Source organism: Hemicordylus capensis, chromosome 7, assembly GCF_027244095.1.
Source record: "Hemicordylus capensis ecotype Gifberg chromosome 7, rHemCap1.1.pri, whole genome shotgun sequence".
Lineage (NCBI taxonomy): Eukaryota > Metazoa > Chordata > Lepidosauria > Squamata > Cordylidae > Hemicordylus > Hemicordylus capensis.
In genome coordinates, this window is record NC_069663.1 from 27,145,885 (window position 1) to 27,158,040 (window position 12,156).

General features: G+C 54.2%; 1 protein-coding gene across 1 annotated transcript; it reads left to right on the top strand.

The window, feature by feature from the left end:
- The first annotated feature begins 1,662 nt into the window (after positions 1–1,662).
- CALM3 (calmodulin 3) lies at positions 1,663–10,908 on the top strand. Its single transcript, XM_053267958.1, has 6 exons — positions 1,663–1,808; positions 6,568–6,598; positions 6,992–7,135; positions 8,247–8,353; positions 8,556–8,691; positions 9,441–10,908. Exons 1-6 carry the CDS (start codon positions 1,806–1,808, stop codon positions 9,467–9,469), a joined length of 450 nt encoding a protein of 149 aa, XP_053123933.1. The 5' UTR covers positions 1,663–1,805; the 3' UTR covers positions 9,470–10,908.
- Positions 10,909–12,156: the final 1,248 nt, after the last annotated feature.

The following is a 12,156-nucleotide window of genomic DNA, read 5'->3' on the forward strand; positions in this document are numbered from 1 at the left end:
TTCAACTCCTGGCACCCACAGAGCCCTGTGGTTGTCTTTGGTACAATACAGGAGGGGTTGACCATTGCTTCCTCCCACACAGTATGAAATGATGCCTTACAGCACTTCCTATAGTGCCAGTGGGGATTTGAACCGACAACCTTCTGCTTGTTAGTCAAGCATTTTCCTGCTGTGTCACTTAAGGTGACTAATACATTTACTTTAGTAGTAATAAATTATTATTTATAACAATATATGTTTTATTTGCATTCATCTCCTTTTCTATAAAAATGTAGAATCCATGCAGAGTCCAAAACAAATTCAACCCTAACCCTGTTCAGCAGGCATGGGGTAGGGGGAGAGGATCTCTCTCTGTCAATTCCTAATTGGAGATCATCCATCAGGCTGACCAAAGGCAGACTTCACTCCGTAGCCACTCAAACGCAGTTTGAAATCAGTCTAGATAACCAGTTTCCTCCAAGACTGTCTGGAGTTGGGAGGCTACCAGGCTCTCAATTATTACCTTGCCCAACCACAGAAGGTTGGAGACAGGTCTATAGTTGCTTAACTCTGAGGGACCCAATGCAGGCTTCTTCAGAAGAGGTCGAATGATTGCCTCTTTAAGACAGGAAAGCATCCTGTCCTCCCTCAGAGAAGCATTGATAATATCTAGAAGGTCCTCTACAACAACTATCCTCCCAGATAATATAAGCCTTTAATTAATTAATAGGGTTATTGCTATGCTATGTGTTTTTTTTCCTGGAAAAGGCCAGAGAGAGCACCTATTTATTTTGATTTATCATTCAATGGGCAAGCCTGTAAATTGCATTTTTAAACAATTGTCCTCAAAGCCCACTACAATAAAAATAAAATACAACTATAATGATAGCATTCATAACAAAACATATCGGGAAAGTTAAAACCCGAGAGCTGGTGATAAAACCGGTGCCTTTAGAAATGCAGACAGCAGGCTAACAGGTAGAGCTCTAAGCCTAAGTGCATGCACGCTGGAGCTGCTGATGCTGCAGGTAGCATGAAACACGCGAGAGGGCGTGGTCTACAGGTAAGGGCGTGGCTGATCCAATTGTGAAGAGCGCGTGCTAGGGGCTGAGCTATCGACTGTCAGGTGGTCATTGTGACCCCGCCCCTCTCCTCAGATTGATCTATTTGTGTCGGGGGGAGGAGTGAAAAGCTGGATTGCACCAACTAAGAGAGTGCCGGGGGGTTCTTCTCTTGTCTTGTACCCTCTTAGAACAATAAGCCCGCAGCTTTCCGGGCAGCTCTGTTGATCCGCCCCTCTTTCCCTCCCAATTTGGTTCCTCCCTCCCTTGCCCTGCCCCCCTTCCCTCTGCTCAATATGGCCCACTCCAATTTTGACGCATTGCAGGTGAGAGGCGACAAATGGCGGCGGGAGTCTCATCCTGCGCCTCCTCTCCAAGCCAATGGGGACGCGCGGGACAAGTATGTACTCACAATACTGTATCCTTCCGCCGGGAGGCGGAGCGGTGCGTGGGGGAGAGAAGGCGGGAGAGCAGCAAATAGTCCCCCCTCTCCCGCAAAGAGGAGGAGGAAAAGTGGGCAGGGCCAGCGCGGGCGAGCCAGCGCTTGGCCGCAGACGGAAGGGGGCGGGGCTCTCCGCCGCTTCGGATAGGGAGCGGGGCGGGGCCGAGGCGGCCGTTGGCGGAGGGATCCCGCGCGCGCAGTGCGTGGTGGCGAGGCGGCTCGCGGGGTTCCGGCCAGTGCTGCTCTAGTCTTGCCTCCTTTACCGCGGCTGCTCCCCGAAGCTCCCGGACGCTTCCGCTCTTGCCGCCGACCCGGACCCAGCCATGGTGAGCGGGGGCTGGGAGCCGCAGGGCCAGCCCTGGGGGAGCCCCCATTGGAGGGGGGAGGGGAGGGGAGGGGGGAACCAGACAGGTAGCTGAGTGGGGGGGGGGCTGGGTGCGGGGGGAGTCCGAGGGGAAGGCCTGGGGGGTGGGGCGGGTCGAGGGGGCTGCTGCTGGAGACCCCCAGCGCAGTGCTTGGGGGGGCGGTGTTGGGTGGCAGGGCTCGGCGTGGGAGCCCTGGGCCGAAGGGCAGTAGGGCTCGGGGCCCATGGGGCAGAAGGGGGCAGGGGAGCCGCTGGCCTGATGTGAAGGGTGGGGCGGGCTGGGGTGGGGAGGGGAGGGGGGCGCGAAGGGGCAGAGCCTGGGGGGGGGCAGAGAGGGGACAGGCTGGGCTCGGGCGGGGGGGCAGGTGTTGAGGGGGTGGGGCGTGTAGCAGCAGCAGCAGCTCGTGGGTGGAGGGGGCGGGGGCCGGCCGAGTGCCTGTGGGTTCAGCATCTGGGGCAGGGAGCCCACTGCAGGCGGCTGAGGCCCTTGGCATGTGCGGGGGGGGGAGGGATGCTCGTGGTGGGGCCTGTCCTGGGCGGCGGCTGCCTCTGGAGGCATCTGCTTGGCTGGTCTTTCTCAGAGGAGTGTTGTTGGCTGCGGTGCAGGGCAGAGCTCCTGTGCAGCAGCGGAGGGGGCAGCTGGCGGGTGGAGGTTTGGTTGTGCCTGGCACTGAGGGGGCTGTGTGGGAGACGTCAGCTTGCCCATGGCCAGCCAGTGGGGCTTTGGAGGAGGTGGCTGTGGGGCGAAAGGTGTGGGCTGGGGAGCCTGATGGGGCCCACACTAGAGGGGTGGGCGGTGGAGCGAACTCTAGTGGGCAGCGGTGTGTGCAAGGCACTGAAGGCAGGGTGTCTTGAGATGGCTTGGGATCTGGACTTCCAGGCTGGATGTGTAGGGTTGGTGGTCTTTGGACCACCTCATATGACGTCTCTTTGGTCTGGATGGAGCTAGGCATGGAGTGCTTGAGTTTGCTTCTGCAGTGCATGGAGGGGGTGGTCCTTCTGTGAGTTGGGTCGGAGGAGTTGTGCATATTTGGATGTGGTCAGCTTTGTTTTGAGGGATGTAGGGAAATGGGGGCGTGGGTCTTGGCAAAGGTGCATTGAGCAGTGTGCTTGGTTTTGAAATTCCTCTTGTGGGAGGCTCCCAGTGTCTCCCATTCAGATTACTGGGCAGCTCTGCAGCCGCTTGACTGCTGGGAATCCCAGATGCTGCGGTATTGCTGGACACTTGTCCAGCCTGCCCCTCGCCAAGCCATGTTGATTTGCCTGGACAAGGAAATGCCAGCTCAGCAGAACCAAGGGACAGGCCAAATCAGCTCGGAGCACAGTCTCTCTAGTTCAGTGTCACGGCACTGACTGGCTTGGGGAAGTGAACTCAGTGGCGTAGTTGCTTCATGGCGAGCAGTCCACTCCTGGGTGACAATGCTCAGACTACTCTGTGATGTGAGGAAGAGGCCAGGGAATCCAGTCCCTGTAGCCTTTGGAGGGGGCGGGTTGTGGTTCTGGAGGGCTGCCAGGAGGTGTGAAGTCTGGAGGAAGGGAACTCGACTTCTGCAGAAGCATTTGGCTAGAACAGTACAGACGGAAGGCCCGCTGCCTTGAAGATGTCTGCCTTTCTGAACCAGCACAGAGCAATGCTTCAATTCTGTCCCATCTTGAGGGCACACCTAGCCGAGACCGGAGCGCTAAGCTTGGTCCTCAGCCTTGCAGTGTTTATGAGCGGAAAGGAAGATTGGAACGGGCGCCCCATGGGCACTCCTCTCTTGTAAAGAAACCCTGGATCCTTCCAGCCTCTCGCCTCCTCCCTCCCCCCCCCCCGCATTGCAGCTTCCGGCGCATGGATGACGCACTAATGCCTTCATTCCACTGCTGGAGCCTTCCTCAGCCCGTTGCAAAATGGGAGACTGTCTTTTCTTTGGGGCTGTGTTTTTCTTGGTCAGCTGTCAGCTGCCATGAGAGAAATCTGAAACTGACTGGCTGCTCTTGCTGTGCTAACCTGCTTTGGAGAGCATCTTTCTACTTAAGCTGTCTAGAAAGGTCCTGAAGGGCAACCATCTCCCTCTGGCAAACTCGTGTTGCAGAGCTTGTTAAGCAAACCTGGAAGGAGAGCCCCCGGATTGGGATTTGGGGAGCAAATGCCAGGGTTGTCTTTTCCTGATCTTAAAATGGCCTCAGACTTTGGGGTAGAAGCGCCAAAAGTCACTTCTGGAGACACACCCTTGTGCTGTGCAGCCACCATTGCCCTTTCCCTGTGTGTCTCTTTCAGCAGGCCCTGCATAGCTTATGAGATCCAAGAAGTTTAGTTGGGGTGGAAGAGTTGAAGGTGTAGAGCTGTGGCCCCAAATAAGGCTGCTGCTCTGCCCCAATCGCCTACTTGCCCTCTGTGATGGAGCTCAAAGGCAGGATGGGACCCGTTGAGTTTTCATGTTGGCCCTCTTTCCTGCACTGATGTGACCTTCTGGCGCAGTGGAATAAAACCTTTCCCTGGCTGCAGAGTTGGAATTCTCTGTTGGCAGAAGGCTGTTGAGTCCACTGCAGGCTACTTAGCTGAGCCCCACTTACCTTACCCCACTATAGACCCAGGTTGCTTGCAGAAAGTCCTTTTGTCTTGAACCAAACTGGATTTTTCCAGAGGGTGGGGAGGAATGACTAGGGCTGGTTTGCAACCTTTATCCAGGGGACCTCCCACCCCCACCCCGGCTTCCAGGCTGCACCACTTGGAGTGCTGCATCCTTGGCAGTCCTTGGTGCTGCCTGCATTCCACGAGGAATGGCCAAGCAGTCCTTGTGTGGCCACTCTCTGCTTTCCAAAAGTGGAAGGCTGGAGTTCTTCACGAGTGCACTGTCACTGGGGTGAGCTGCAGTCGGGTTCCTTGTGAGCCAATGCAGGAGTCTGAATGGCGCAGCCAACTCCAGCCAGGCAGAATGCGGCAAAGAGGTGCCACCTGGGTGGGATGCCCAGAAGTCCCATGGCGAGGTGGTAAGGCAGGCATGTGGATTCTCCTGGAGAAGGCACTTGACTGAGCACCTGGATGATGCTGAGAAGCCGTACTTTTGCTTTCTTCTGCATTTGTATCCTGCCCTTCCGCACAAGAGTTGAGAGGGGTGTTCCCTTCTTCCCCCTCCTCTTACAGTGCAGTTGGGTGGGTGAGCCTCAGAGCTGGTGGCTGGTCCAAGGTCACTAAGCAAGGATCAAACCCAGGTCTTTCTGATTCCTCCAGACTATTTGCCACACCACACAGCCTCTCATTTCAGAGGCCCAAGTTTCCTCCATAAAACGTAAACATGAGCATCAGGAAACCTTGTGATTGGATTCATGACTTTCTGAGGTTTTGGTCATCACGTGCACAAGAACATATCTGGGAAGGACTTGGAGCTCTCCGTTGCAGCCTGTGAAGGACTGGAAGGCGCTTGAGCTTGGATTCTCCTTAGCCTCCTGAAACTGCGGCAGTGGATACTGACTTTCTGTATCCAGTTTTCTTAACCCAGTCAAGGTTAAGGATTCCTTGGAGAGAGTTTTGCTTAGGTTTGGCATCTGGCTGACTATTGGGCTGGAGAAGAATTTCTCCCAGTTGAAATGGACTCCTGATCCTATGGCTTTTTTGCTCTCCTCCTCTGTGTAAATTGTCTGGGGCGGTTGCTCTTTGTAAGCCCCTTTTGTGGTCTGCTTGGGATGCACCATGGCCTGGTAGAGCCAGCCAATGGGTGGGGGTGTTCCAGGACAGGGCCTCAGTGGTGCCTTGCTTGCTCAGGGCAAAGTGGGCGTGGACTTGAGGGCATCAAATTTCAGAATATTACAGCATGTTACCAAATGCAATCTCTGTATCTGTAAATACCCAAGTTCCTCAACAAAGATTCCACCACATTGCAGTCCACCCCCCACAATTTTGCTCAGCTCTTTTGTACTCTTGCCCTACAGTATCTGAAGATGGACCTAAAGAGATCTTGGGGCCCTAGAAAAAGATGAGATATGTTCTGATGGCTTTCAGGAAAGCAGCCTGAGGTTGGCTGTGGAAGAATGTCGTAGAACAAGTCGGCCACTGGGGCTGAGAAACTGAATGGCTCTTTGCAGGTGGCTTGTCCTGGTGATGCCCCTGCCACCTCCCAGCTGCAGTTCTGCCCTAGCTCCTTGCTGATGAGGGAGGTTCACATTTCCTGCTGGGGACCAGGGTAACAGCAGGCAGTAGTTGGTGGAGAGACACGGAATGGGGGCCAGTGTTCCCTCTAACGGGGATTCTCAGATGTTGTGGACTACAACTCCCAGAAGTCCTAGCTGCAGTGGCTTTTGCTTTGGGATTATGGGAGTTGTAGTCAACATCTGGGAATCCCTGTTAGAGGGAACCACTGGTGGGGCCCATGGCTGAGGGGCAGGGAGCAGTGTGCTGGAGGCTCCCTCCAGTGTGTTAATGTAGCAGGAGCCCCAGTCCGTAGCGGGGTGACTCTCGAGCATAAGAACTTGAATGGGCCTAAACCACCACACCCAGTGCAGCCAAGAAGCCATGCACAGCAGCCTGCTGGTGGTTTCTACAGTCCCAGGTAGGCAGGGAAAACTGGGTGGTGTATTGAGCACTTGATGTTCTGACATGCAGGGTGGGAGAAGGGACACGAGCTGTAGGGGCCCCCATTGGCTTATCTGGACTGGGAGGTTGAAGACAGATACCAGGACTTGATTTGAAGAGTGGCTGTGACTCTGCAATTAATGTCCCTCTTTCTCTGCTCTTCTAGGCTGACCAGCTTACTGAAGAGCAGATTGCAGGTAAGGTCTCCTGATTGCTGCTGCAAGATTGGACTGGCTTAGCTGGTGCACTCCCTCTGCATGCTGCATTGATCTGGGGACTGGGAACAAACAGCAGCACCCCTTCTTTTGCTTGAAGCTGGCTCTCAAGTTGGGGTGTGGAAGTGGGGCCTTAACTTCCCTGCAAAAAGAATACAGGTGAAGGACTGGTAGTTCTTCCAAGTACTTGGGAAGGGATTGAAGTAAGTATGTTCCAGGATAACTGCTGGTGATGCACACACTGGTGTGTGGTGTTGGTTTTAATCCTTGCAAGCCAGCTTGAGCTTTCCTAAGAAATGGAGCAGGATAAAAGTGAATGAAGTGAAATGATGGAGGATCTCTGTGTGGTTCTGAGCATCCCTGCCTTTTCTCCAGAATTCAAGGAGGCCTTCTCCCTCTTTGACAAGGACGGGGATGGCACCATCACCACTAAGGAGCTTGGCACTGTGATGAGGTCGCTGGGGCAGAATCCCACTGAGGCAGAATTGCAAGACATGATCAATGAGGTGGATGCTGATGGTGAGTAATTCTGTACATTCTGCACCATGGGCAGCCAGAAGGTTCTGCAAGTACTTGATGCAAGAATTCAGCTGAGTTTGGCTTGCTTAGGTTGGGGAGCAAAGTCGGCAGGAGAGAGAGCAATTGGTTACTAGCCCAACAAGCCTCTCCACCTCCTCTGCGGTTGCCTCTGCTCCTGGTGGTTGTCAGTGGCCACCAGTCTTGAGAAGTGGGTCAAGTGGTAGGAGAGAGAGAGGAAGACTAGCTTACTGAATGCAACCAGGCGAGCTCAAGTGGCCTGTCATAACTGCAGACGAATGACATGAGAGCTCAGTAGTGGAGTAGGGGGTGCCTGGGCAGGGTGGGGGTGGGGGGTTCCACTTCTGGGAGGCTCCACCATGTTGACTTGTAGGGGCCACAAGGTTGGCTTGTACCAAAGAGATCTTAAGCACATTTGGTGTGAAGGGGGGTCTTAAATATGCCATCTGCAGGGAGGAGCTTATTTCTAAAACATGTGTATTGCCTTTCCATGGTGTTGTCCAAGATGCTTAATCATAGTTTGAATACTGACAATAAAAGACTAAAAATGACTGCTTATTTATTTATTGGTTTGAAATATTTATGCCCCACCCCTCCGGTATACTACTGCTTGGGGTAGCTCACAACATTAATAAATTAGATACAAGGTAAAATGAAAGCTTATTAAATTCAAACGCATCAAAAGACCAGGCTAAAGCCACATCTTACATTTTTTAGAAGGTATTAATAAAAAGCTAAAAACGGAGAGTCATAAAACCCAAAGGACCTACCAGATATCAGCCGCTTGAACAAGGAGGACTCCTGCAGGTCTTCAGTGCTTGCTCTCCAGATGGACGTTTGAGCAGCCACTGGCTTCCTGGTTGCACTGCTTTCCCTTCTGGAACCAGGACAACGAGAAAGTAGAGGGAACTAGAAAATGACCGTTGCAGCATAAGCACAGAGTCAGCCAGTTAAGTGATGGGGACTGAACTCTCTTCTAATGGGGCTTCTGTTGTCAAGGGTTGCTTTGCCTAAAGGTTGACAGGTACAGAACGCCCAGCTTGGAGGTCCTGAGATGCCAGCTTCATCTTATCAATGCTGGTTGCTGTTTTAGGGAATGGCACTATTGATTTCCCGGAGTTCTTGACCATGATGGCAAGGAAGATGAAGGACACGGACAGCGAGGAGGAGATCCGGGAGGCTTTCAGAGTGTTTGATAAGGTGAGGCTCCCAGCCTTTGTTGTGGGGGGAGGTGGAGGTGCTGCTTCACTGACCTGAAATGCACCCCATATCCTTGTGAGGGTAGCTGGGAAGGAAGCTGCCATATCCCCTTCCCTAAAGAAGCTGGAACGTCCACAGCAGAAGGCGCTGAGAGGTGACACCCACCACCACCACCACTACTAACGCGTCCCCTTGCTTCCAGGATGGGAATGGTTACATTAGTGCAGCTGAGTTGCGCCACGTGATGACAAACCTAGGAGAGAAGCTCACCGATGAGGAAGTGGACGAGATGATCAGGGAGGCAGATATTGACGGGGACGGGCAGGTCAACTATGAAGGTAAGGGCTGGGATCCAGAGGAGCTTGTCTGCTGCCACTGAATCAGCTTTGTGCAGTCACCAGGTTGTCTGCGGTCTTGAGGTGCTGCTAGGCCGAGGGCGCCATGCAGAGCCTTGTGAGCACTGGAAGAGATTCCCGGGGGTGTGTGTGTGTGTGGAGGGGGGGGGCTGCTTCTGGGGAAAGTGCCTGCTTGCTTGCATGCAGAAGGTTCCACGTTCCCTCCCTGGCAGCATCTCCAGATAGGGCTGAGAGGGACTCCTGCCTGCAACCCTTGAGAAGCCGCTGCCAGTCTAGGAAGACAGTACTGAAGTAGATGGGCCAAGGGCCAAAGCAGTTTCCTATGTTCCTCTGAACCTTAAGGACTTGTCTGGGTGGTAGACATGTTGCCTTAACTTCAGCTTTCTGGATGGTGTGCAAGTGCCTGGGCTAGATCAGGTCAGTGGTCGAGCTTGGCGTAAGGCAGCTGGAAAGAGGGGAGCAGGTAGGTTTGCTTGTGATAGTGGCAACTGGAACACTTAAGAATCCAGGGCCAGGTGCTCCTGCCTCGCTCCTCTGCACTTTTCTCCTGGCAGAGGAGTTCAGGAACTGAAGCCTGTTGAACCAGATTGCACTTTCTGTGAGCATCGTCAAGGTGGTTGTCTGGGCCAGAGGGTTAGGCTGAGATGATCAAGGGACTCCTAGCATGGAAGGGTGGGGGTTGGCTAGGCATCTCTTACTCACTGCCCCTCCTTGGCCTCTGTCTCTTGCAGAATTTGTGCAGATGATGACTGCAAAGTGAAGCCTGCAGAGTGGGCGGCTGGCAATGCCCATTCTCCTTCGATACTTTTTCTCCAACACACTCTCTCTACTTAAGTAACCTGGTTCTAAGCAAACAATCGACTGTGGAATAAATCTGACCAAGCAATTCTTTTAAAAAACCAACCCTTCCCAAGCTGCATGATTGCACTCATCTCTCTCTCCCTCCTCCTCTTCTTGCTTTTCCTCCCCCCCTTCCTTCCTCTCCCCCCCCCCCGCCCCAGTGCAGCCCCTAAAATCCCCAAGAGCCCCCTAACCTTGTGGATGTCTTTGTTTCCATTGGGTCTTCTGTTCTGCAGTCGGAGCTGGTCTGTCTCCCAGGGCACCGATTGCTTCTCTTTCTTTCCGGGATCCACATGATAGGGGTGGAGAGAGCGCAGAACCCTCCTTAATCGTGTTGCATGCGTCTGGCCACGTGGTCGTGTGCGTTGACCTGGCAGTCGCCACAGAAGGTCTTGCCCCGAGGAACATCAGGGGTATGAGGAAGGAATTGGGTGCTTTTTCTTAAGTTTTCTGGGGAGGGTGGGGAGGGGAAGCGATCCCAACATCTACAAGTGTGTGGCTGAAGGTAAGATTCCAGAGAGCTCCATTCATCATGATCTGGGAAGGGGCGGGAGAGGGGGTCTGATAGTGTCCAATTGTCTCTTCTGAAAAATGCAAAAACTCCAAATCTAACCACCCACAATTTCAATCTCTGCTCTTAACCCTGTATAAATTGTAAATGTCCTTACAGTTTCCTAAGCGTTGTGTCCAGACATCGGAGCTGCTGTGTAAATACCTGATGCTCCCGGGCCAAGTGGGGTGTGCTGCCCCGTGTGTGGTGATGGCAGATGCTTTTTGATTGGCAGCTTGGGGGGGGGGCGGGTGGGGGGGAGGCGTTGGAACGGAGCCGCAATAAAACAGTGAAGCCGCTGCTGAGTGACTGCCAACTGCGCCAGAACGCCCTCTCTGCCCTGTCCCACCCCCCACCCCCGTGTCGCGCTTCTTTTCCTTTTTGGTCGTGGCTCTGGTTTGCTGCTTCCGTGTCTGTGCTCTTGGTGTTGCCACCTCCCTGCGCCTGCCCTCCCCTCCTCCTTGGCGGCAAATGGCATGAGCTGCCCACCCGCTTCTCTTACTTTTTTCACTTTCGTTTTTTTAATCAAAAGAAGTTTTGGAGGGGAAACTGAACCAGGCAGCAGTGTCTCCCTGAAACCGGGTGAATGAAGAGTGCTTTGCGCAGTCCCTGGCGGATCTGGCCGGGGCCCCTTGCTTCCTGTGTCTCCTGCGCCCCTGCACGAGCGCAGGTGGAGGAGTCTCACCGGAGCGCTTGGGAAGGTTGGAGCGAGGTGGTCGTTGAAAGCAGGTGGTGTGGTGTGTTCAGTTCAAGCTGTGAAAATACAACTCTATCAATGTTTTCCAATAAAATGCAGTGACTACCTGAAATGGCTGCTCTTCCTTGGGACACGGCTTCCCTCGGTCAGTTCCTTAACTTGCTGGTTTGTTCCACAGCTGCTGGGGCAGGTTGGAGGGGAGTCTCTCTCTGCTCCCCATGGGGGGGTGCGGCTACAAAGATCCCTCTGGGCAGAGGGTTTTGCAGACCAGCTTGGACCAGCTTTCCTCCGAAGAGTCTCTGCCAGGCAGTTGCCAGGACACCCCTGCATGGAGACGCCACCTTCTGTAGGGAGCTGCCTTCCCTTCCTTGGCAGGAGGCAGGCCCCACTTCATCCAGTCCTAGTGCCTTGTCGGTCACCAGAGGGCAGTGCAGTTGATTTGCTGGCAGATGGGAGGGCGGCGGCTGGAGGGTCCAAAGCGGGTGGCCTGCAGGCAGTGGGTGGGGTCGCTTAACCCTGGGAGGCTGCACAGGCTCACCCCACCATAGAACAAATGTGGCTTTGGGCCCTCCAAAGGGATTCCTGGCAGTTGGCAACACCCTGAGCGTGTACTTGGCTTCAGGCCTGCTGTTGCCTATCTACAGGCAGTGAGGCTTGGTTCTGTGCAAAGCAGAACTGGGTTGTCAAGCGAGCGGTGGGGGGGGGGGAGCTCATCACTTGTAGCTTTTTGCCCCAAGGGCCTTGGTTGCTATGTAGGCCACCCAAATACTACTGAGGTGTCTGCATCTCAACAGTTGGAGGGGAGAAACCGGAGAGATGGCAATTCCCCCGCCATCAGCTCTCCTTGTCTCTCTTGTGGGTTTCAGTGCCAGCACAATAGGTACTGATGAAGCGAAGGTCTGGATGAGGTTGTGTGGTCCAGTTGCTGAGCATTCTGGACCAGTTGGAGGCGCTGGAGTGTTGGTAGGAGGCAGGTTAAAGGAACAGCCATCTAAACCCAGACTTCTCCGGGTTGGCTGAGTTCTGGATGCCAGCAACCAGCTGCTGCACCCCAGCCTCCCAAAAGGTGTGGGTTGGCCTGTCAGTTGTCAAGCCAGGACCCCCATTTTCACTTCCCCTTGATGCAAATGGGGTGGTCAAACTGCAGATGTGTGATGCAGAGTGTGGCTTGGGTTAGCAACAGCCCCCAGTTGAGTTGCTGGACAAGCTGTGGTGGGCCATGCTCCTGCCAGTCTGCACTTCTACAGGAAGGAAGGCCGACCCAGCCCAAGAAGGCTTCCTGGATCTTTCAGTTGGCTAGAGCAGGGGTGCCCCAACTCTGGTCATAGCCTTGTAGGCATGTCAAAGATGAGCTTGTGGG

Excerpts from the sequence above, each read along its gene's own strand:
- CALM3 (XM_053267958.1), top strand. Across the intron at positions 7,136-8,246 it reads CAATGAGGTGGATGCTGATG|GGAATGGCACTATTGATTTC; the intron begins GTGAGTAATTCT and ends TTGCTGTTTTAG. Across the intron at positions 8,354-8,555 it reads CTTTCAGAGTGTTTGATAAG|GATGGGAATGGTTACATTAG; the intron begins GTGAGGCTCCCA and ends CCTTGCTTCCAG.